Source organism: Megalopta genalis, chromosome 10, assembly GCF_051020955.1.
Source record: "Megalopta genalis isolate 19385.01 chromosome 10, iyMegGena1_principal, whole genome shotgun sequence".
Lineage (NCBI taxonomy): Eukaryota > Metazoa > Arthropoda > Insecta > Hymenoptera > Halictidae > Megalopta > Megalopta genalis.
Genome location: NC_135022.1, coordinates 14,129,755 through 14,155,936, shown reverse-complemented (window position 1 = coordinate 14,155,936; position 26,182 = coordinate 14,129,755). Strand labels below are relative to the sequence as shown.

General features: G+C 37.5%; 1 protein-coding gene and 1 long non-coding RNA gene across 6 annotated transcripts in view; one reads left to right on the top strand and one right to left on the bottom strand.

Moving 5' to 3' along the window:
* The window catches only part of Shab (Shaker cognate b), a 141,685-nt gene that overhangs the window by 31,006 nt on the left and 84,497 nt on the right, over positions 1 to 26,182 (top strand). For all 3 annotated transcript variants that reach the window (XM_076524906.1, XM_076524907.1, XM_033469724.2), the window contains exon 3: positions 6,562 to 7,408. In XM_076524906.1, the coding sequence (XP_076381021.1) occupies positions 6,562 to 7,408 (847 nt within the window). The remainder of the gene's footprint in view (positions 1 to 6,561; positions 7,409 to 26,182) is intronic.
* The window catches only part of LOC143260181 (uncharacterized), a 50,079-nt gene continuing 41,586 nt past the window's right edge, over positions 17,690 to 26,182 (bottom strand). For all 3 annotated transcript variants that reach the window (XR_013034308.1, XR_013034307.1, XR_013034306.1), the window contains one exon: positions 17,690 to 25,007. This is a non-coding gene — a long non-coding RNA (uncharacterized LOC143260181). The remainder of the gene's footprint in view (positions 25,008 to 26,182) is intronic.

The window sequence follows — 26,182 nt, the reverse complement described above, 5'->3', positions numbered from 1 at the left end:
TGTTCGTAGAGGTTTCCTGCAACATTTTCACTCGGCTCAAGATTGCATATTTAATTGAAATTCTAACATAATTAACGAATAATGAAAATAAGTAGTACATTAATATACTTAATTAGTGTGAATAATATTAAATTTATAAATAATATTAGTGTGTGGCTAATATTAAATACATTAACGTTATGAATCTTGCTTTTAACTAATAATGTATATGCGCAGAGTTTTCTGAATTGTTAATGTAAATTGCATAATTTGCATAATAGGCGCGTCATGCACGCACGACGATTTCTCATGAGAATTTCTATTGTCATGTACCTTCGACGACAATAGAGACTGCATTAACATAATTGTTTAATGTCATATAATGCGCCTAACAAAATTGCATAAAGTCGTTTAAAGCAATTTACATTAATTCATTTAATTGGAAGTTCAGTCTAAATTTATCGTATACCAACCGATCGTTAAGAAATTCGATAAAATTCAAAATGGCGCTGTATGCCTCGGATTAGTGGAAACCATATAAATTTTCTCTACTTTTTGTTTCGTTTCGTTATTTAAAGACTTCGTTAATTATATATAAAGTTGAGCAGAAATTTCGGGGAATAGCGAAATTTTTGATTTGTTTCATTTTATGTATGAGAAACAATTTTCGTAAAACGCACTCGGAATGTCACATAACTTCGGGGTTTCATGGTTCTTACAATTATTCTATTTACGAATCGATTTGCCATTATCCAGTCGGTTTCAATTCGATGCACTAATCCGTGCCGCGCAATATTTTTCCACGTCTCACGAGTTTCCTCGAGTTTGTAATTGGTCGAGGTTTCTTTAAGACACGTATTCTATTTCATACGAAGCAACACGACAGACTTAAATTTTAAAGAGAAATTCTTAAACTGTACAGTGCATCGAACAAAATGAAAGTAGTATTCTAATATAAATTGCGTTTTCGTTTAAATTTCTTCGTGATCTCTTTTTTCGCCGAGAAACTGTAACACTTTTCCAGTCAAATTCACAATGTTTATTTGTAAGTGTTTGATCAACATTTAAACATTTTCCTTTCAAGATTCCAATAAGATGAATGGAAGATATCGATGCTCTTAAATTTTTTAAATATCTTCACTGTTTTATATTACACCTAGCTATTTTTATCGTAATTGCATAAAATCCGTAGTCTATTTATGATAACAATTAAAATGATTAGAAATGGTTACTTCGCCAGTGAATTGACTGAGAAATGCTGTGTAGAATGACTTATTTACTTTGGAGCTTCGGTAATTACCGTATGTATATATTTTTTCACATTTTGATTAGCAATTTGTAAATGAAAGTATCGCAATATCAAAATCGACGAACACCATTTAGTTGAGGTAGCTTTTAATCATCACTCAAATGTCTGTCGAGTGACTCAGTTCTATTAATAATCCTGTCATCTATTTCCTGCACACTATTTTCTGCGGAGCGTGTTTAGGAAACAGGAAACCGAAAGTGGGAAGTGGAAAGTAAATGATGGCAGTGTCAAAATTTCATTCGACCCAGATTAAGTTGCGAATATCGAATAACTTTATCGAATTTTACATAAACATTGCTATATAATATTACAATCTATATACGCAGTCTGTAACACTTTGAACGAAATTCAATTCAAACGAAATACAGAATCGATCATAAAAAGAACATGCATCGTATCAATAATTAATTTACATTCTATTAACGTTAAATAATTCTGTCATTTATCTCTCCTGTATTGCAGAGTTGGGCAATAATCGATTATTTTGTAATTACTTATGTCATTAATTACGAAAACTAATCATGATAATCATAATCATGAAATAAGTAATTGTTTTTAGACTAAATCGATAATCATGATTACAGTTTACTAAACGTAATCTGTAATCTGTAGTCGCGGGCGAATGATTAATTTAGCTTTTCTCATCACTTAAAAAAAATAATAATAATAAAAAATCTTCCATTGAGTCATGAAATGCAAATTTTCTAAAACCTATTCTGAATTATTATTAACAACCACAACATCAAATTTTTCAGTTAATCATAATCAAAAATGTAGTAATTATAAACATATGATCAACGATTACATTTGCTTCAATCACTTAAGTTATGCGTTAATCATGATTACTTGATTACTTAGTAGTGGTAATTATTAATCATGAACATGATTTCACGTTAGCCATAATCGTCAATCATTAATCGAATTACCTTTTGACCAGCTCTGCTCTACAGTCAATTAATGCTTAATTAATTAATGTTTAATCATTTCGGTGACACGAAATAATTTTGTACGATACAATCCCTATCCGATCATGAAAGTGCACAAAGACAGCTTCACCCGCTAATTTCATTCTGATCACCCAAAGTTTCCTCAGCTCCCGAAATTTCTCACTAGCCTCCCGATCCCACAGTACGACTTTCCTTTTCTCCACTTAACAGAGCTAATTGTACCCACCAAAATGTCGCATTACACAGCTTTCTGCAACAAAAACCTCTATCCTGCACACGCTTGCGCCGATGCAAGTAATCGACACTAGTTTACAATTTTACCTGTTCAAATACAGAGTGTCTCACCAACTTCTGTAATCTTAAATACGATATCTACTTCATTCTGAATAACAAATTAAATTAAAAACTGTTCGGTTATGGGAAAAATACATAGCGGCAATTCTGGTAAGTGAAAGTCTAAACGAGATCTGAACTATTGTTCTTAAATTGAATTTAACCCATTTAATATATTGGGATCATGATAGACCCCAAATAAAAGATGAAAAAAGATTTGTTAATCTAATTCTGGATATTTGATTCTTAGCTAATGTATACAATGTTAAAGACGTGGAAAATTAGATTTTTATTTGCCTATTATATACATATTATACTTACATATAATCCATTATATTTTTATAATAGATTATATAATATATAAATAACAAATAATAAAGTATGTATATATTATAAAAATTATTATAAAAATATAATGGATTATATATATATATATATATATAAAATATTTAGTTATGCATTATAACAAATATAATTCTAATTTTGTTCCAAAAATAAAATAGAAATACAATGTTAGGGTCGCTCGTGACCCAAATTGACAGAAGTTAAGGGTTAAATATTAAGAAGAAATAAAAATTAACCACTGGTTTGACTCTACATTTTCGCTCGAGAATGTAACATTTCTTGCGATCAAACAATTCTTGTGGTTAATATTGGTTAAACTTTGCCTTACGGGTCTAGAGATTTTCGGCTCTTTATCGATAGATTTCGTCGAGAAAGCTCCAAAAATTCCCAAGTCCCAGGATGCGCAAACCATTCGTTCAAAAGTTATACGCGTTCAAAGCCTTATACGCGTTCTAACCTTAACATAACCTTTGAAGTAAAGATTAGCCAAAATGGCTACTCAGTCATGCTTGTCCTGCCATCTAACGGCGCCGCGTATGGAAAAATGCTTGAAATTCGTCAACTTCGAACGCGTATAACTTTTGAACCAATAGTTTGCGCAGCTTGGGGCTCGAATTTTTCGTGTTTTCTCGACAAAATCTTCGCGAATATACATAAAAGAGTCAAAAATCTGTGGACCCTTAAAGTAAAGATTAGCCCTAATATTCCACTTGCCGCAATGTAGATATGCAGACGAGATTGGTGAGACACGTTCTATGTACAGACCGAGATTGTTGGGACACGTTCTATGTACAGACGAGATTGGTGGGACACATTCTATGTACAGAGCCAGCCACGTTCTCCACTAACAAAGAAACCGCCGTTATTGTATTCGCGGCAGAACGCATCGACAGTTTATTGCATGGGAGACTGCGTGCGCGCCGGCCGCCATTTTGTCTACCTGTTACCTCGTCCACGTTTCCGCTTGTAAAATTGCGATCGAGACGCAACGCGCTCGGAAGTCGAGCATCGGAAGCCACGCATCCGAATTTCGTTGCCACCGGCGATGGAAATTGTACGGAAGGAAACGGAGTTAACCCTTTGCACTCGAATGGCGGCTCTGAGGCGCCACTAAAAATTGATATGCTATTTTTCAAAATCATTCGAAGAGCATCAAACTCGTTTATACTTTAAAAAAGACTATTAAAATTGCATTGTACTTGCCCAATAGGCCCAATTTCATACGCACGAGTCGCGATAAATTATATAAAATAGAAATACTGTAGATCAGAAATTATGTTTTGGATTTCGAATTCGAATAGCTTCGACTGCAAAGGGTTAATTGAACGCTCGCCAGATCGTTCCCCAAGATGGCTGCCGCTCCGCTTCCGGGCCGCGAGTCTCCGTTACTTATCACCCGCACTCCAATCACGCGATGCGAGCGCCTGTTTCTTTCTGTTTGAAGAAAGGTTTTTTGCTAACTATCTCGGAAGCGACGAATTGATTTCGCTTTGTAGCGATTGCAACCAGCCTGCCAGGGTACAGGGTCTACGAGCTGTTGGGCGTCGTAGGTTTGCTCGAGGGTGGATAAAAAAGGGAGCGGGGTTTTGAAGGGACGAAACAGAATGTGTTAATACGCATGCCGAACAATGTGTACTTGGCGGAAGAAACACGGCGACTTTGTAGAATCCCAGATACCGACCTGATCATTCTTTGTTCCCCGTTTCAATCGAATACATTCCCTGCAACAGCAATTTTTCGCGGGGTCCTAAAGTCGCGGCTTTTAAATTAAACGTCTGAATGATTACAGTTGAGTATAAAATCATTGGACACAATAAGAACCACGTTCTTGTGTCCTTGTTCCAATGGTGCTTCAGTTTCGATACTTCTGTCACGATTTCTCCCGTAAACTGGTAACGTTGCTTAAATTAATTGTTTGAATGTTCGATACATTTTAGAAAATCATGTGAAACATCTTAGACGATATACACTATGATCGAGTAACATAAGAGTCAATTTAATTTTCCTATCGACCCCACCCAACGTCTAAATAATAACAATACTATTGCATACAAGATAAAAAAGTGTCTCGTATTCAACGAAAGAAGCTCAAACATTTCGTATATCTACGCATTCGTTCGATCTCTCAGTTTTAACAAGCTAATTATCCGAATTTCCTCTTTCAACAGTGATCTAAATGTAACGAATGATAAAACTTTGCTCCGAAAACACAAGTCCGACAAGCAGATAATCTTCAGGTTATCACCAGCAAACATATGGACTGCCTTAAGCATTTTAACGACACCTGGATGGACAGGGGCTCCGTGCCCCAACGAGTTCGTTCACACCTATACCGATGACCGAACAAGAGACGGTAACCGAAATCGCGCTTAGCAAACAACATTATCCCTAAATCGCATCCCGAGCCAGGTCGCTGTACACGTATCTTCCGCCAGGTATACAAACTTGTAAATGAGTCGAGCGACGTCGGGCAGACAGCCATCAAACGACGAGATACCCCTTGGTGCGAATCTCTGTGCGTCCTATACGATTCTATGGCAGTTTTCAGCGACTCTGAGATCACCGTTGGCCTACAGTCTCGCGGAAAATGCTCTAGAACGTTATAGCAGTCCGCATTGTGCTCCCTGCTTTCCTTAGTTATCTTTTTTCTTTTTCGACGTCGTTCAGAGGTGTCGTCTGGTGATCCGTATCGGAGGATTCCGATACGTGGTTTTCAAGCACGGTCGCGTTTTGTCGTCGACCCGAGGCCAAGTCCCATCGTCCGGACATCGTCGAGCGTCTCCGCTGAACTCTTTGATCGCAATTATCCTGCGTTCTCCATCGTCGTCGCCGTTCGAGTTGTCACGAGCTTCTTTACGTACGCAGAGTTGTTGCTTGCTTCCTGTATATTTTTACATTGTTTCGTACTTTGTAAAACCAAAAGAAAAAAAAAGAATTATAGAAAACGAAAAGAACAATGTCTATCGTACGCTTCTGTTCCTGTTTTCACGGTGAAGTATTTGTGTATTTTGGTGTATAACGTTTTTGTTTCGGTATTTATAGTTGTTGAACGCTTCCGTGCAGTGAGAGCTTCTGGTATTTACTCTGTTGTGGTAGCCGTTGTTGCTTAGGCCAGCAATCAGCCGAACGGACAGTCGTTCTAGTTCGAACGATCGAACGACTCGAGACTCGTATTGTGAGCGTGTATCGTCCAGAATTATCGTCAGAAGCCAGTGCTCGTTCCCACAGGATCCGTTTTTCTTTGGAATTGAAACAATGATCACGTCGTCGATGAAAACCAGCATTCTTCGCTGGAGCATGTTCTTCGTCTCGATCGCGGAACCCTATATCGATCGTCGCTCTGTATTCTTGATGGAAGCAAATCGCTTTCCACCCACACGCCAGTTTCAGTCCATGGTTTTGATTGATTGCCACATGAAATTGTGTAATAGCACGAGGACCAGGGTGATGTTTCGCCCGTCTGTTCGACAGATCGTTAGAGAGGGAGAGGGAAAGAAAGAGAGGGAGAGAGAGAGAGAGAGAGAGAGAGAGAAAGAGAGAGAGAGAGTTGATGTCGTTGATATAATGTTAGACAAGAATCGCCGGTGACGGCGGTTCCATCACGAGCGATGACTCCGACTTTGACCGGTTGACCCGTCGCTTTTCCAGGTGATAGCAGTGATATCAATACTCTTTATTGTGCTTTCGACGATCGCACTAACTCTCAACACCATTCCTAGTATGCAAGTGAATGATGAGAAGGGGAACATTCAAGACAATCCGCATTTCGCCATCGTGGAGGCCGTGTGCATCACATGGTTCACCCTCGAGTACGTGCTTAGGTTCAGTGCCTCGCCGGACAAGTGGAAGTTCTTCAAAGGCGGTCTAAACGTGATCGATCTGCTGGCGATACTGCCGTATTATGTATCCCTATGCCTGGTCGAGACGAACAAGAACGCGACCGACCAGTTCCAGGACGTGCGCAGGGTAGTGCAAATCTTTCGTATAATGCGGATCCTGAGGATTCTGAAACTGGCCCGCCACTCGACCGGGCTGCAGAGCCTCGGCTTCACGCTACGTAACTCGTACAAGGAGCTGGGCCTGCTGATGCTCTTCCTGGCGATGGGCGTCCTCATATTCTCGAGCCTCGCCTACTTCGCCGAGAAGGAGGAGCCCGGGACCAAATTCGTAAGCATTCCAGAGACGTTCTGGTGGGCGGGCATCACGATGACTACCGTCGGATACGGCGACATCTACCCCACGACCCCGCTCGGCAAGGTGATCGGCAGTGTGTGTTGTATATGTGGTGTCCTGGTAATCGCGTTGCCCATTCCCATTATCGTAAACAACTTCGCCGAGTTCTACAAGAACCAGATGAGACGCGAGAAGGCCCTCAAAAGGCGGGAGGCGCTCGAGAGGGCCAAACGGGAAGGCAGCATCGTGTCCTTTCATCACATCAATCTGAGGGACGCCTTCGCGAAGAGCATGGACCTCATTGACGTCATCGTCGACACTGGTAAGCGACGGACCACAAGGCAGGATGATAACAACCATAACGGTCGTTTCGGTTCCCGAACACTCGCGCGTCACCTTAGACGGCTAACGCGTTGTCATTCGGGAATACACGGCTGCGACTCGAGCTTACACTTTCCGAAGCGATCGGGTCTGTCTTTTACGCATCCATCTGTCGTGCATACAGCAGGCCTGGGCAACATCGTCATCATGGGGATCGCGGAGCAGTGACGGAAGAAGTCGTATGCGGCTCGCAAGTCACTCACTAGTTGTCCAGGCCTGGTGTACAGGATGCTCGCGTAATTTACCGGCTCGACGTTCTTCTCGTAAACGGTTCGTACAATTTTCTCTCCGTAGCGTCGCGCCGCTAAGTGCACGGCGACACTCCCGCCAGTAGTGGGAACGCGTTTGGACTCCGCCCTCGTGGGTCGGTGATTTGCTGCTGACTTGCCGCTGCCTCACGGTTGATGCGTCACGAGGGAGTGGTGGGAGACTGCGACGTCGAAGGAGAGAGACTGTTACGGAGGGAAAACTGTATATGTTTTTTTTTCTACTTTGTTTTCACCTTTAGACTACTGGCATGACGTCGTAGTTTAGAGAATAGGTAATTTTCTGTCATCTGATTCGCGGACTTGTGAGCAAAATTGTTTAGGAAACCTAATATGTTGTTAGTCGATGTAGACTGCATCGTAAATAATTTTTCTTAGTAAATATTTTTTCCTACAAAACGAGTCAGGTAAGAGAGAATTACCAATTCTCGAAAATACGGTACAATATTAGTGACGCCATACGGCATCATGCCGGCAGTCCAAAAGGTAAATCACTAATCATCTAATATCTCGAAGACTTTTTATTTGAAATCTTAAGTAACATTGTTTGTTACGTTTTCAGACTTTGTTTCTTAAAAACGTAAAATACCGCAAATATTCCAAGTCCAGTTGTACCTTCAAAATATCTTAGAGATTATCATTTTTATAGTACGATTACTTCGTTTATACAAAGTAAGCGAACATGTTCGTTTCAACGCTATAAGTTGATCAGACTTGAAAGTAATCATCACGTCTTTTAAAGATCGATATTATTATTGTTCGAAAGGTATGATAAACTGGCACGGTGTTTACGTTTCCATTTCTTCCACGCGTTTCGCCATTCACGAAAAGAAAGTCGGCTAGAAATTACGCGAGCACCGTGTATACCTTGAACTTCTTTAAGATTTTTAAGTTTAGTGTTTCTTCTTCGTGCTATGCAGTGTGTAACAATCGTTAACGGCCATTTAAACGTACCCTGGCAAAATTATTCAATCGGTTTGTACGATCGAGAATGAAATCTTACGATCGTTAGAGAATATTTCGAGCTGTATAGCCTGACATTGTCACGACACGACGCATCGGTAACAGAAATTTGGAGATTTCAGAAAATAGATTGCGCGCAGAATTTTTTATCGATCACGACAATTGTATTTCCAGTGTGTTCAACATCGCTGATTATTCGGTTTCGTCCGATATTAAAAATGTTTCGAATGGCCGCGTGATTTGTGACACTCTGTACGTGCAGTGCGTGACACAGAATTGGTTCCAGTGATTCCTTCCTTCCCTCTTTCCCAGCGCAAGCTTCTAGTCGAATAGCTGAAACGCTTTCAAAGTATGTTTTTCTTTTGTATTTCGATAGTTTCGTTATTTGGTATAAACGTGCTGGGTCGGAGAGACGAATGAGTCAGATTCTGTGTCACATACTGTACCTCGCGGTTTTCATTATACGGGAATTTCCTTCCTCAGCTGGAATTCTTTCTCCATACAGGGTGATCCGCAGAATAAAAGCGATATGCGTCGTTTCACTCGTAAAGAAAAAGCTGCACGCGTGGTAGCTCTAAAAATATAAAAAGTGGGACACGTAAACGAATATCAAAGGAACACCTTGTAGAAATAAGGATCGCTCAAATTTTTCTTTGGCTAATTTCAATGAAACATTAAACAACTGATATCACACGTATAATATTGATCATATCGAGTCTTAATTTATCCCGGAGGAAACACGAATTTCTACGATGTTTACGATAATATCCGAGTAAACGGAAAATATGATCGAATCCGCGCAATATCAGATAAAAACTTGAAATTTGTGATAATTCCAGTGACGAACGAAGTATCCGTAAAAATTCGTTCACCGACATTTTCTAATCATGTGTTTCCATTCATAAATTGACTAACACCTGTGTCTGAGCAATTTCTGGAAGGGAAAGGAAATGAAATCTTATAATTTTCATCGTGATGAAGGTTAACAATTTATCAACCCTGACGCAAGAGTGATAAATTTATCAGTTCTGGCGCAGGGGCAAGGTAGTACGTGGGGCCACGCACACAAACACAGTCTCACTCTCTCTAATCGACTTTCTCATTAATGCAACCGCAACTGCACATATTCATGAGTACATAACACGAGTCCCAGTGAGAAACAGCATTGAAATGATCGTTGCGCAACTGAGTCGTTAGCATCACCTTAACTTGTCGTCTCACCGGGTATGTGGGAAAGTTCTGCAATTTTTGCTGTTCGTTCTTTCTTTTTTTTTTATCGACGCGGTGCATTGTTTTCTTCCGGTTCGATCGACGACTTCTCCCTTTCCAAGAAGAGTGAATGTTAATAAAAGTAAACGAATATATTTCTGACATAAATAAATTAAAGTCTGTCACCTTTCGGTACTTTAAAAATGACTGACGACACAGACGAACACATTTAAACGTTTTCGCAAAGATATTAAATTGCTTATCGCGAAAATTCCACTATCGTGTTATGAAGTACCAACTTTAGGGATCATATTTTGGTTATTCGAATATTCTGCAGCAATTGGAATGTCGATGGTTTAGGAGCCCCGTGTTAAGACCGCGCGATGCACGGCCATTTCATAATTCCAGTTATTATTGGAAGCCTGTATGGTGCGGATGTATACTTACAAGACTCTCGATCCGTTCGATCGAAATTTCATGAACGATCTTTGACATTCACGAGCGGTTACCGTATTCCTTCCGAATGTGTTACACAAACTTTTGGCAGCCAGCCAACTGGTTACTCCCGAATGTATACAGTGTTGCAAGTGTACTCTGTCAATGAGAAGGAATTAATAGTCGAATAGCGGTTTAAGTAATCGAATAAGAACTAAATCCGACAGTTACCACAAATCGTTTCGGATCTGTTTAACAAGTGAACATCTTCCATAAACCAATTTCTTTGTCTCCAAAATGATTTACCAGAACAATCATTCTTTAAGGGGTATTCTAGTGTAAATTGTGTTCTCGTTTAACTTTCTTTGTGTCTTTTTTTGTGAATGTAGATGTTTATTTACATGTGTTTGAATAACATTTAACAATTTTTTAAGCTCAAGAATGTTAAAATTAGCGGCACCGAATACTCTCAAGCACAGTTAAATTTGGGAAAGATCGTCCCTTGATGATCTTTGACTTGTGACTTGTACCGATGATTGCGGCCATTTTGCTTACTAAAATGCGAAAAGAAACATATAAATTCTTAATCAATATGAGTTTAGTTATAGCTGGTACTGAAACAAAAGAAAATTGGAAAAATAGCTGTACTTTGTAATTTGCAATTTAAACCCTAAAATTTAGGGTTGTTTCTAGTACGGTTTATAGGCATAAGTATAGTGAATGTGCACATACATTTTAAAGGCAAATGATAAAGTAGATTTTTGTGATATCATGGGCACCGTTTCGGGAAAAACGAATATAATGTTTTATATAGCACGGTTATAACGAGTAATTAACCGATTTTTCGTTGCGTCCACTAAATAGTTGATCTTTTTGAATTCTGAGAATTCAGATACAAAGTTTTGTAGAGGTATTTTCGAACCTATAGGATAGTGAAGCCGATTACCAGTAGCGAAGCCGGGGTGACCAATTGCCGTATCTTTGATTTGTCTTCGAGCATAATTAACTTTATATTTATCGAAGAGGAGGTATTAAATTTTGTTATTCTTTCATTTTGATTATTTTTTAATGAAAAAATATAATATCTCTTGTTCGATAAATATAAAGTCAATTACACCCGAAAACAAACTAAAGACACAGCAATTGGTCGCCTCGCAGTAACCGGTTCCATTCCTCTATTCTTCAAGAAAATGTTAGAAAAAGTTGAGTTTTTCAAAGATTCACAATAGAATACCCCCTTAAACGCCAAGCGTAGGTACAATGTGAAGTACTGAAGTTGGTTACTGTGGGATGACCAATTGTTGTGCCTCTGGTTCGTTATCGGGCATAATTACCTGTATATTTATCAAAGAAGACACATTACATATTTTTATTAAAAAATAAAGATAGTAAAAAAATACAGAAAATCTAGTACATCTTTTTCAATAAATATAAATTTAATTATACCCGAAAACGAACCAAGGACACTGCAATTGGTCATCCTACAGCAACGAGTCGCGAAATGTTTAAAATTCTTTGAAGACTGTAGAAACTTGTGAAACATCTTGCATACCCAATTTTCACTTAACAGTAACTCGCCACGGTGTTTCCCCAAGCAATCTAACTGATACGGCGAGGACTATTGCATTTTTTATGCGGCCACCGCGTAGCCAATTCCCGACTTATTTTCATTCTCCGTGTACACGTTGCAAGCTCTCGATGGAAATTTGTCGCTCGCTGTTGACTGAACTCGAGACGGAACTGTTCCGTGACCACACGCAGACAGATATATTTGCGATAGCCCGTGAAGCTTGACAAAGCACCGTTTTTTTTTCTTTCTTTTTTTTTTAATTGTTTCTCATCCGTAGATTCAACCAGCTGCCTTACGAAACGTATTAAACTAAAATCGCGATCGCGGAAACGGTACGAACGGCCGTGGCGCGTCCGTTTCGCGCGAACCCCCAAGGATATCGATCCTGGGGCAACGTTCGAAAACGAAAGCAGGGCTTTCCCACAGGCCCGACAATCTGTGTGCTTTTCACCATAACGCAAAAAACCCTGGTGATCACGCTCATCGCTGCAGTTACACCATCCGTATGTGCCCAGTGTTCGTGTGATCTGGATCCATTCGTTCACTGAATCGTAATCCCGCTGAGTCCTGCGTCAAGGTTGATGAATTGGTGGCGTAACGAACGAAAAAAAAAAAATAAATAAACGGAAAAGAAAAAAACAAAAGAGACGAAACAGATGAAAAGAGAGAAAAATAATCTAGAAAGAATATAAAAAAATAAAAAAAAAAAACAGAACAGAGAACAGCACGAAAAAATAAAGTATGTTCGGAAACGAGGATACAGACGAAACGAAAAAGAAAGCAAAATGAAGGAAGAAGCGAAAAAACACAATGGATACCGAGCCTGTTTTCAGGTCACGATATGTCCGGCGTGGATGGTAACAGCAAGGAGGGGGAATCCGTGTACGGACGCAGCCCTGCCCAGACCAGGTCAGGCTGTTATCCTAGCTATGAGCATTACGGTCCCTCGTGGCGTCGTTGCGGTGCCTCGTTTCTCCCGCTGCTTCCTCAGTCCACCGAACGAACGAACGATAGAACGACCTACCACGCCGGACATAGTACTCTCTAACAACTATCGGGACTAACGATCCGTTGGATCCCGCGCGGAAACCGACGCGGGATCCGTGCGGCCTCCGTGCGTAGAACCTGACCGGCACACTTTACCCCGAGATTAACCCGAGAAAGATAACCTACGTCGCAGAGGCGCCTGCGAAGACTGTTGATTTTTGTTAATTTTTCATAGAGGTCTAGTGATTTAAGTTTAAAATTACTTAAAATATAAAAAAATATAATATAAATGCATTTTATTCTTACAATAATGCCAAACCTTTAAAATGACTAGATCAACTTAAATAAACATCCATTGTTAGTATAAAATTGACGCCTTAGAAAAGCATGCGCCTCTGAAGCGTATGGTTATCTTTTACGTACGTTGTCATATGGTTATCTTTCTAGGGTTAAACAACAGTGCCGTTCTGTGCCAAGGTTTCACCCGAGAAAACTAATTTCCACCCCGGAGAGCCGACTCGGCTCGGCTCACGATATGCAGGGTGTTCGACCCCTCGCCTTGCGATTCTGCTTCACGATCATAGCTACTCAGTCGTAATACCTCGTCGTAGAGCGGACTATATGCTCTGCTCGATACCGAATTTTACAGAGGGATCAAACAGTTTAACTAGTTTAACTACCAAACCAGTCGATACGACTGGCCACTGAATTTTCCTTTCACGGTTTCTGAAATTATAAAGACATTTTTTAGATAAACTTATTCATTCAAGGATACAGTCCGATAGAAATCGCGCGGCATTTCAGTAAATTCGACGTTGTTGCAAACAAAATTTTGGTTGTTGTAAAACGATATGCAGCAGGGGCGGCCAAACTTTTGATCACTACGGACGATCTGTTTTTTTAACACGTTGAATGCCACGGTTTTACAGAAATTATCCGCGGCGCCGCGATGAATTTTCTTTTATGCGATACATATAATGTTGAAATATTATCTGCAATAGATAAGTTACAGTGTATAACCATGTTTGACGTGTTAATTGCGACAGGGGCCACTGTTTGAATCGACGATGGTAATAATTCAAAATTTTAGATATTGACATTTGTTTGAAATTATGTATATTTCTATCAATTTAGGCGCGCCGGCCACCGGTGACCCCCGTGGCATTCAACGTGTTAAATTATAGGCGGCGGTCTACCAACATCGTACGTGTTAGGTGATCATAAGGAAAGTAGTAATTTAAAGCCACAAATAAATTTAAATTGAAAAGAAACGTAGACAATGTCAGACAGGCGGGCGACTAGGAATAGTTACGCGGTCGACGCTTTGGCCACTCCTGATATACAGGGTGGTCTGTACGAAGAATTTCCACCTAAATGTCTGTTCCAACAGTGATGTTACGAAAAATATTGTGTGCGGAATTTGACCGGCGTCAAGGGACGAATACGATGCAAAAAAAGTAGTATCTCTTCAAGATCCTCTCTCCCCGGAGTTTTCAAGGTAATTGATATTGAGCTTGCATACAAGTTCACGTCTTTGTTTATTGACCTTTGACTCCAAACATGAACATGGAACGTGAAATTACTGTCTGTCCCAAAATTTAGAAACGAAGGCGATAAAATCAAATACACTTATATGCGAATCAACATCGACGACTCTGGAAACTCCGAAAGCAATGTCCTTGAAAATAACTACTTTTCTTTGTAGTATTTTCTTTCTAGTATTCTTTTGAATACTTTTGTATTCGTCTCTTGATATAAGTCAAATTCCATATGAAATACTTGTTGTAACATCGCTATTGGAGGAGATATTTAGTGGATCACCTTGTATATTAAGCGCGATTAGAGCTCGACGGTTTTAGTGTGAGTTTCTTGTACTTTTGTGTTTGTTAGTTGAAGGAATGACCTTAATCCTTTGGGTGCGATTTTTCGTTTTTATCGATTATCCCCTTGCCGTATTGCTTTCTTCGAAGTTACAAGAATTAGAACGTTTCTGATTGTAATAATTTCTTAGAAGAAAAATAAGAGTTATGTTTATTCGCTTAAGTAATTAATTATTGTTGACGAGAGAACAGAATTTGAATTCATCTTAAAAGAACACAATTCGGATAAATCGAGTTTTACTAGGACATTTAGAATGCACTGTGATAAGTTCTAACTTTTCAGTTGCAGTTTCATTAATTAAATTTAATACTTCGATTTTGTGGGAATTTTAGGGGTTGATTTTCGATGCTCAACGTATTAAAGGGTTTCGTTTAGAAATCTCTGTCACAAGTCAGCTTTGTCGAAGTACAGCAAAGGATTAAACTCCTCGAAGTTTTATAGGTTTCTTTAACTTTACAATTATACAAGGTTTTGCGAATACAATATACAGGGTGTATTAGTAACTCTGTTACAAAACGATATCTTCGTTATCGGTAATGATACGCGAAAATGTTTAAAGGAACAAATTGTTTGATTCAGAGAAACATATCTTGAGGTAGAAATCGTTTTTTTAATGATCATATTTTGTCGAGATTTCAAGGTCATCGATGTTTTGTTAAATCGAACTACATATTTCTGTTATTATATCATGATAGCTAAGATCAAGACGAATTTTGTGCGAGTGCAAACGTTTCCATTTAAAAACATTCAGTTGTATAATATGTTTATTTATTGAAGATAGATTGACCTAGAAGAATATTTGTTTTTTATTAGGAGCGATTTTCGTGTAATGGATTTCGAAATCGATTTATCTATAAATCAAAAGTACGACATTTAAAACATGTGTCCTCGGAATTTTCTAGTTGAATTAGCAAAAATAACGAAGTTGAATATTATTTAGGGAGATGCGTCAAAGTTTGAAATGTTAAGTTTAAACATAACTTTCACGAAACCCTATTCTACTGATTATTAGTTTGTACAGGTACTGTATCAACATTATGAAAATAATCTGTTATATTTATAAAAGTGTTTTTAACAATATAAAATTGAATATCGATTTCAGTTTTTGAAAGGGTTCTAAAAGAGTTTTATTTCGACGAACTGTTACGAAGAACTGAAATTTCCGACTGTTATTTTTGTGGAATACAATCCTTTTATTGGTTTCCATATCGATTCTATAACCATTATTTTTTTAGTTTTATACCGATCCTAAAACGGTACTAGAATTGATTTTTCTATCGCACTTTTCGTAACTGATATCTTTGCAACTGCAAATTCCTCTATCTACAGGGTGATACACTTAAATTGAGTATTTATTTTATATTATTATTATTATTATTATTATTATTATTATTATTTTATAAATTATTATTTTATATATAATAATTTAATATTATTATTTCCGTTACTACGAAAGGTAGGAAAAAATGACAAAGTGGTATTTAAATGGTTTCTTTCTTTCTGGTCATTTTAATGATTTTTTCAAGATAATCGATATTTTTTGCTTCATAACGTTTACTGACGATGACCTGCAATATCATGACCTTTTAAAACTTAACTGGAAAAATGAAATGCAATAAAATTGCATTATAATCTTATGCTGCACCATATTTATATGCATTAAAATTAGTTAAATATTTTCTGCCGCAGTTTTTGTACGTTCGAACGTGTTATTCATTTATTTTATTCGTTCGTTCATTTACTGATTTCATTCACAAGCGGCGACAGTTCAAAGTTAATTTTAAGATAGAACATACACGAAAATCGAATCTAAGAACCGAAATATAATATTGTAATAGTTGTTAAAAACAAAGATTATTTATAACTATTTTAATCAGAGTCTTATACATATTAACGATCAAATTAACATAATTGCACGCTGTCCAATATATAATTAAACAAATGTAAATAGAGAAAGAATGTTTTCTTGTAGCTTAACATGTTAAACTCATTAAATATCACAGAATTCGTGGTACAGTCGTGTGATAGTCAAATTACAATTAATTACGACGTGTATTGTTTATTATGTTGAAATTTGTCTCTTTTAAAGAGAATATTAAAAATAGAAAAATTTGTTGATCGAATTAATAGTAATTTATTTTTTACTGCAATAAAAAATAATAGCAGTCGTATTTACTAAATGGTATTACGTGAATAAGCAAGGCGAGGGGTTTACGGAAGGGATAAGACAAGTTGCTCAAGTGTTCCACTAATTTTGTTGAGATTTTGACTAAATGCAACACTAAAACCGAGGTCGTTGGTATCCTCTTTTGGAAAACAATGCTTTCCGATCTTTTCTGAATTTCAACGCTACCAGTTGCTGCTATTACATGATTGATATTATAATATAAATTTAGAAACACATCATATTATTTATTTCCAGACAATTAGTATATGAATTATATTATAATTTATATTATAATATAAATTACATTATATTATATTATAATTTATATTACAATAAATTATATATATATTATAATATAAATTATATTATAATATAGAATAATTCATATTATAATTTATATTATAATATATAATTTATTGTAATAGAAATCATAATATAACATAATGTAATTTATATATAAATTATTTGAAAGAAAACAATGCCACATATTTGGTGGCACAAAATGATTGGACATCGACTAAAAAGTTTCACCGTAATTTCTGCTCAATATTCTGATTTCGTAAATTATTATCTGACTTAATTCAGATCGACGTGACTGATACGAACGTGCTCGGTCGGTGCACTACCGATCTTCTGAAAACTTATTAAAAGGTCGTCCCGTAACACTTGGATAACTCTGCTCGTAAACTTTCGGAATTTATGGCTACTTAGTTCTTTGCTATGAGAAGAATAAGAAATGCTTGGTTTCCGTATAGCGCTGGAAATGTTTATTGCATTACACTTAAATTAATATGTTTACACGATGATCATAGTATATGGCCGCTGTAACGGTCTGTATACAACATACTCTGGTCGAGATAATAGGCTACAAATTTGTTCAATAAACGTCCGTTGCACGCGCGTACAGAGATACGAGCAATAAAGTGCGAGATATCTTGCAAATACGTTCCAGCAAGTGATTAACATTCTTCCGCAATAAATATTTTTAGCTTCGCAGGTCGTAAAATTAATTTCAAAGACGTGAGATACACAAATGCCCGTCGTAGTTAGTATTCTGCGTTATTGATTTTACATTATTCATTGTTTTACGAAGCTCACTCGAATTACTGAACTGTACAAGGCGTCCCAGAAATCCCGTTATCCTCGGAAAATGATGACTCCACGGATGATTCGAAGTAATTCCACGAATTCTGCTGTGGCCAATGGCACGTCGTGTTTGCCATCGCGCCGCATTTTCGCCAAGGAAAAAGTAACTTCAAATCATCTTAGGAATCGCATCTTTCCAGGTGTGACGGGAGTTCCGGGACACCCTGTAGCATATTGCGCACCCGCAAAATTAGTTCCTTAGAATCTGTACTTTTTGCCAAGCATTTGGAATTACTTTATTCGTGTTTAGTCAAATTATATCGTCCTACTTTTCGCACAAATTAAAGCCAAGATTCTATTAACATCGTCGGAACTTTTTCTATTGAGAAACTGTTCGGTTATGGTGACATAGTGATAAACTCTGGAATATTTTTCCATATTTTTCTTTCATATTTTGATATCGGCTGTCTCGAAAGTAACAAAACTGATTATTTCAGACGCGTAGTATTTCGGGGAAAAAATGTTTTAGACAAAAGCGTTGAGGTGTCAAGCATTCCATTGAACTTCCATAATCCTTTGACCTCGCGTGAACATGAATTGTTGAACTGGGAAGTCTCTTTCTTATGCAAAATAAAAATTGTCTGCATGAACTGCAAGAAATAATAACTAAACAGTGCGTTCTTTCTTTTTAAGATAATTGTAATAGATTCAAAATAATGCATTAACATTTCGAAATTTTGTTAATCGTTCTACTATATTAAATTGCAAGTACACAGTATTGCCATAAATTGTAAGCTTGAAAAATAGGTCTCCAAAAGTTCTGGGAGTGGGCGATTATCTATAGAAGCGAAGCATTTTTTAAATAACAATGTTGAAACAGAAACTGTCGAGCTTTAAAAAGTTTTATTGCAGGTCTCGCTGTAACACTGCATAATAAAACATGAGATGTTGCATGTAAAAAGAATCATGTTGATTTTGACGTGACCTTCATCCAACAAGTCTGAATGAAAGGAATATGAAAGTTGAGTAGAATGATTAATACCCGAGCGTTTTCATCTAAAAACTTTATATTTTCTAAGTGATCATTTCAAAAAAGCAAGTAATTTCATGAAAAATTAGAAACGAAATAAAAAAGAAATAATTGAATTATATTTTTAGCAATTACAATTGTCATTGCTATGAAGAAAGCCTTAATTATTAAACCTTGGGCGGTTGACTGTTTCGCAAGATCATATTATAGTAGGCCAAACCTGAGTCATATGTGTGACCCGTACTGTATACTGTTAACTAATTTACTTCAGGATTAATTTCTCTGTGAAAATTACACATTGTTGCATATTAACGAGTGACGATAATGTTGAACAGGCAAAGAAAAGAAAATAGATTTCGAGGGAATAAATAATTGCTTTTTATCCATTATTTTTACAATGTGTTACGGTGTTGGCCGCCCGAGGGTTAATAATTGATTTCAAAAGGTTATTCAGTTTTCACCGTAGGCAAAGAGTTACGTTTATTGATTCAACAAGCACAACTCCAATTCCATTAACTTATAAAGTGATTCCAAACTTACGGCCATTAATGTACGTCGATTGAACTTCGTACCATAGTTTATGAACTAAGGACTATAATGGACCTAGGGGTTCATTTCAACGTTGGTTTCTCGAAGCATTATCCTCTATTTTACTTCCATTAGACAACTCAAGGGTCAGTTCCCGGTCAGATTAAAAAAGTACGCGATGTTCATAACGTTTTCTCCAAAACTATTATATCGCGATGGAAGATGTGGGTTTTATTATATATGCAGGTCACTACAAGAATTAAATAGAAAATTCTTTCGTGCACGTTTCGCGTCCTAAATTTATTCTTTTACAGGTCGTATTCAATGTTTCTTTTTTCAAATAAAATTCGTCCTTTCCTAAGGCCATGTTCATCTTTATTTCAAATCGAATATATTCTTTTGCAAATCAAATTCGTTTTGTGGATGTTTGTGTGAATGTAAAACATTAAAAATATAATCTCAAATATTTTTTGGAAATTTCTTCGGGGATTGCTGCAGAAACACAATAAAAACAATCGGAAATTGGAGTAATTGTTTCTTTTTTTTAATTAAATGAATATTTTATTACTCAAAATATCTCCCTGCACCATTCTCTTTCTTCAAAAATTCCTCTTTAAAAAAAGTCGCAGAACAATTTTTTGGAATTTGAGAGGGATTGGAAACCTGACATTTTCCATATCACACAAACTAATGTTAAATGAATATCTATATAAAATTACCGATAGGTTATTATTAATGGGCTTTTGAATGACTAAACTGTGCCAAAAGAGAAGCTCGAAAATTTTCTTTTAAATAATAATTTTTAAAGAAATTATTGCATTATATTTATCTAAATAATTTAATGTATTATGACTGAGGTTATTGTAATTTTTGTACGATTCATTAAGAAGTTCTTAATGAATTAAGAAAGTATTCTAATATATAATTTTTAATTTCAGAACAACTTATTTTCTCTCGATTTTATTTTTTCTTTTTTTTTACAATAACGTAAGAGAACAAAATAGAAAAATTTGATCCGTCGCGAAGTATGAATTTCGTGTGCATAAAGATGAACGTGAGTTACAAAAAAGCGAATTTGATTTACAAAAAGGTGAATATAATTTGCAAGTGGTATTGTGCCATAGCTCGACAACTATCCTTGTCATTTAACGCGATGGTTTTAGTCGAAAAATGTCAAGCAAATCACCCATTCTTTTGGACTATTCACCCGGAAAGTACTCTCGAGTTGGCAGTTGTTTGCGTACGTTTCCGAGAAGAGCGTTGGCAAATACGTCTCGAAAAGTTGATGAGTCAAGATGGATCTAGGCATCGAAAATGTCCGTCTTTCCGTGGGTCAACTTTTGGACAGCGAAACAAAATGGAGCTGAGTTTGCCTGGCTGCAGTTCAAATATCTTCGGCATTATCAACTTGTTATATTTTTAGTGCTATTTTATTAAACATGGAAACATTATTTTATTTTCCGAAAATGTACACATACTTTCTGCAATTTACCCTATTTCACTATATTAAACATCGATGTGTAAAATTTTCTTTTCAATGCTTTTGTTAACCCCTTACACTACGATTTCTTTCACGGCGATCCTATATTTTGGGGCTAAAAGAATCAAAGTTTGTTTCGATTTAGAGAAAGTGAATATATACTACATATAAGGTGTTCTAAACCAGTCGTCCACCCCTGTTGAAATGGAGGAGAGTGATTTTTATGATTAACTTTATTTATAACTTTTATTTATAACTACTTCAAGTACGCTCTATCGCACAGTAGTAGTTTAAACTTTCTGTATCGACCAAAACTAGGATTTTTAGACCGGAAGTCGGGTCTTTTCTTAATTGGAACCTGGTATTTTTTGTTGCATATTCGGATTGTAATATAGAAGTTTCGATTCAAATATTTCTCTAAAAAATGCGTATATCGATTACGAAACGATTATTTAAGGTACCAATTTCGCCAAATATTCGATTCATATTTTTTATTTGATCTACCATATCGCTTAGTACAGTATTGCAGTAATTAATTCACGCATTTCCGAGGAAAATATCGGACTGAAATAAATACGTAACACTCATATTTAGTAGATTCCGTACGAAATCGTAACCACGAGTCTGACTCGATGTTACAGTGCAAGGGGTTAAAAGCGAATCGAATTAATCGATAACTCAGCTCCGTTGTGGGATTATTATACAAGCATTTCGTATTCTTTGCGGAGAAAACTATGGGCATTCGACGACTTTCATTCCTTTCCGAACACCCTGTATAAGTATACGTATATCTGCGACCACGAGACAATGCTGCATGAGTCACATTTTCGTAAATGAGGAGATAACAGTCAATAAAATCTTTTTTCATTAGGTTTTGCCTTTGGTGATGTACTCAGTATATGTATATGTATAGTGCATACTAATACTCGCATGTAAAGGATCAAGTATGTAGCAGTATTTAAAGAAGTAAAAATCACAGTTCCACGTTTTATATGGAACAAGGATTTTCTGCTCGCCTCAGTTACATATTGCTACGTTTTCAATTGGAATAATAAAAAAAAAAAAATGAGTATCCGAACACATAAACACGAAATACGGGTTGCTTGAAACGTCTCGCGAGCTGGAACATGAGACAGATATTTTCTGGTCGGAGTATCATATCATAAAAATGTTAAAATGTGTCGTCGATGTTTGACACACCGAGGCACTGTTCCAGGAAACATGTGACCCATGCTGCATTGTCTAGCAGCCACAGATGTATGTCCGACGTGGATGGTAACCAGTTCTTGCGATCAGTATACGCTCGCTTACTGCTACGTTCTAACAGTTAGTAGAGCTTGAGAGGAAAGCAGCAGCAGCAGCAGCAGCCTACCACGCCGGACTGACTTTCATTCGTTTCCGTTTTCATTCAAATTTTGTCGATCGTGCATCGAACCGTTTTAACGCGTTAACGGCCGCTATCGCGTTAGCGTGACTACTACTTTTACAGTTTGCCGACAAGACAAACCAGTATCTACAGTCCTTACGCGGAAAGAAGGCACCTTCGTGTTTACATATCCCCCCTCTTACTAACTGCTCCGCTGCCGGAGCTGTCGGTCGCTATTGGCCGACGGCGATCTTCGTCACCGGTTTCGGCCAATAGCGACCGATAGTCGCGCCAGTGGGGCGGCTAGTAGGAGGGGGAATAAAAGCACAAAGATGCGTTCTTGTCGCGTGAGAACTGTACCAACTTCTTTCTCGTGTACAAATATTTCGAGAAATTCTCATACCGTTTACAATAGAAAACTTCATTTCGAAGTTTCGAAAATCGAATCCATGCCAAGAAGTGTTGACAACAATATCCATCGGGATTTCTTGTTCCTTCTTCGGGCACACCATAAATTTCGTAGCATAAGCGTATGCACGCCAAAGTTTTATTTATCTCGAAACTGGGTCGTGCTCCAGTCTCTTCGAAGCCGGGGGTAGATAAATCTATAGACCGGACAATTTAACGACTTTGTTGCATTGTTAAGGACAGTTTTACTAGCTTGAACGTAACTCGCTGGCGATAGGCCATAGATCCCGCAAACGAAAATGGCGGCCGTTAAAGCGTTAACACCCAGGCACACTCTGCGCAATCGATTCCATTCGCCGAAATTCGGACCTCCTGCGTCACGGCTGATAAACTAATCTGCTCGCGTGAAAGTTCAACAAAATGGACGGCGCGAGATCATCCGGCGTGGTGACGGCAGCCTGGCGGATTCCGGATATTCGCGTTCGGCTAGCGAGGCGGGTTCGGAGGGGCTTGTTCGATCGCCGAAAAACAAACGTCAGAGGCCAAAGAACTTAATTACGCCGAGGGAAATGTCGGCAGGGCGTAATCGGTTCTGCGGGAAAGAAGCTCGGAGTGAGAACTCCGCGGATACTTTCGGGAGGAATTAATCAGAAAAATTTGGAGCGCAAGATTTCGGATCTAAAATATTCAATTTGTACTGCCGGCTCCATAGACCGTGTTCGTGCAATTGTGCGCACTTTGAATCGGTGAAATGTAGATTAATAGAATGTACTTTAATCTTGTAGGTCATCGGAACCAAATTGTTCATGGCCTGTGGAAGTATAATGATCTTCTTGCTGCAACGATTTCTCTTTGATTCGAACGTTTCTTTTTCGATGATTGGATCGTAAATGTTTATGCGAATTCAATGATCAGCTGGATACATTTTTGTCGAAGGGTTCTTCAAGTTGTTCAACACGTTATTGATAAAGACGAAGATCCAGTAGGGTAGTGAAGCCCGTGGGGTGACCAATTGCTGTGGCTTCGGTTTTCTCTCGGGAATAATTAGCTTCGTATTTATCGAATAACACGTATTGAATATTTTCATTGAAAAATAAAGAACATAGAAGAGTAGAAAAATCTTGTTGTTCAACAATAAAAAGAACAGTGGAATAGAAAAATTTTTTATTCGAAAGTAACGAAAGTAGAAGAACAAAAAAATTTGATACGCTTTATTCCGAAAATATAAAGTTAATTGTGCCCGAAAACAAAAACCAAAGGCGCAGCGATTGGTCCACCCTACAGCAACCAGCTCCACAACCCTTTGTTCCGTGCGTTCATTGTTGCTACAAATGCATAAAATCTGCATTGTTTTGTCGACCGATCTTGTCTCTCCTTTCCGAGCGCGCCTCGCGTTTGATGTGTCTGTATACGATTTGATTCTTAATTAGAGCGCCAGTTTAGTATGAATATTGTATGGAATTGGTATTGTTTGCTTCCGCAGCATCCCTCTGGCGCGGTGCTCGCGTCAGAAAATTAAAAATCGACGGCGCGAGAATGTTTTATTACCTATTCGAGTGCGCTTATACAGGTGCCGGGCAACGTACGATCTCTAATCGATCGCTCCGCTGTATTAGCGCAACAATTGTACGGCAAGTGGACTGCGGATTTTATGCATTTGCGTGTAAAACGTACAAAGCACAATGAGAACACAGTTTCCGACAACGTTCGATCATGTTTCCACGTTACGTTCAAGGAAGATCGGCGAATTGTCGCTGATTTCGTCGCCGGAACGTATTCGAATTAACATAAACATTCACGATCACTTGTTATGAAAGCAACTGTACATGTGTAAGATCCGCAGTTCAATTAATAATCTTCCTGGAAAAGCATTTACTAGGCCGTTTGCTTAGATTCGCAGTTCCTAACCAGACTTAAGCTGGTGCTCTTTCGTTTGCGAACGCTCGGTAGACCAGTTAATTAGAGTTTATAATTTGCGTTTTACGAGGAGACCCGGCTCGACTGGCGTCTCGGATTTCGTTGAAAATTTTCATCGTTATTGCATAGACGTGGACAAACTCGATCGGGTGTTACCTTGCGGCAGCCTTTCATGTTTCGGAAGATGACTAACAAGTAGCTAATATTAGGGTAGATGTCCCAGTTTCCGTGCCCCCGGGTTAAAAACCTGTAAGAAAAAGAAAAGTTTTATATATAAATTGATGATCTGTATATTTTTTTACTATTTTTACCTATCAACATCTAAGATTCAGGAAGAAATATCAATTTATACATGTATAAACATTTTTTTTCTACACGTTTTTAATCCGGGGGCGAAAATTAGGTCATCTACTGTACGATATAAAACATAAGTATGGGAGTCAATTTTACAGGTGTATATACAGATAGAACTAAAATCTCATTGTACATTATACAGGGTGTTTCAGTTAAAGGAGGCATCCAAATATGTCTGTTATTTTTGTAGATACTCAAAAACTTTATTAACAAAAGTTATTCAGATCAGGGGTATCTACAATATGGCGATAATTATTGTGTTGTAGCTGAAGTATTTTCGGAAATTTCAAGGTCGACATTTTCTATAATAATGTATCGAACAAATTATTAGTTTAGCAGATATTTTAACTTTAATTTTATCGATTTCGTTGTGCCCGAAAGTGCATATTATGCAGTAAAGTTTTCTCAATATTTGTAAACGTACTTTCATCGGAAAGTAACACCAAACGTCCGCGAAACTAATAATTTCTCGATATAAATACGTAGGACAAAAATTTTTAATGGAAAATGTCGAGCTGCTCGCACTAACGTATAAAAAATATATTCAATTTCATAATTGAAAAAATGAATATAACCTTGAAATCTCCGGAAATTCTCCAGCTGTAAAAAAATGATTGCCGCCATATCGTAGAGCTCCTGACTCGAACAACCTTCGTTAATAAAATTTTTTAATATCTCCGGAAATAACAGAGCTATTTAGGTGACCTCCTTTATCTGAGACGTTCTGTATCATTTATTTTCCAATTTGATCACGGCGATATTTTATAATATTTTTTTTGAGATCATTATGGTAAAAGAAGAAGTTGGTGTGATACCAAATGCTTTAAATTCGTTGAGCCACGGTTGCCGCAACGGAAAGCTTTCATTCTTTCGTTTTTCTGGAACAGTATGGTTTATGGGGGAAAATCCAACACGATTTGTCTGCGCGTACCAATCTATACTTTAACATATGAAAATTCTATTCGAATCTGACAAAATTCTATCCTCCGATACTGCGCTGACTTTCTAATATGCGTTCGACAGGTAGAGATACTCGTTTAGTGCTAATCTCTTACTTTAATGGCCAGT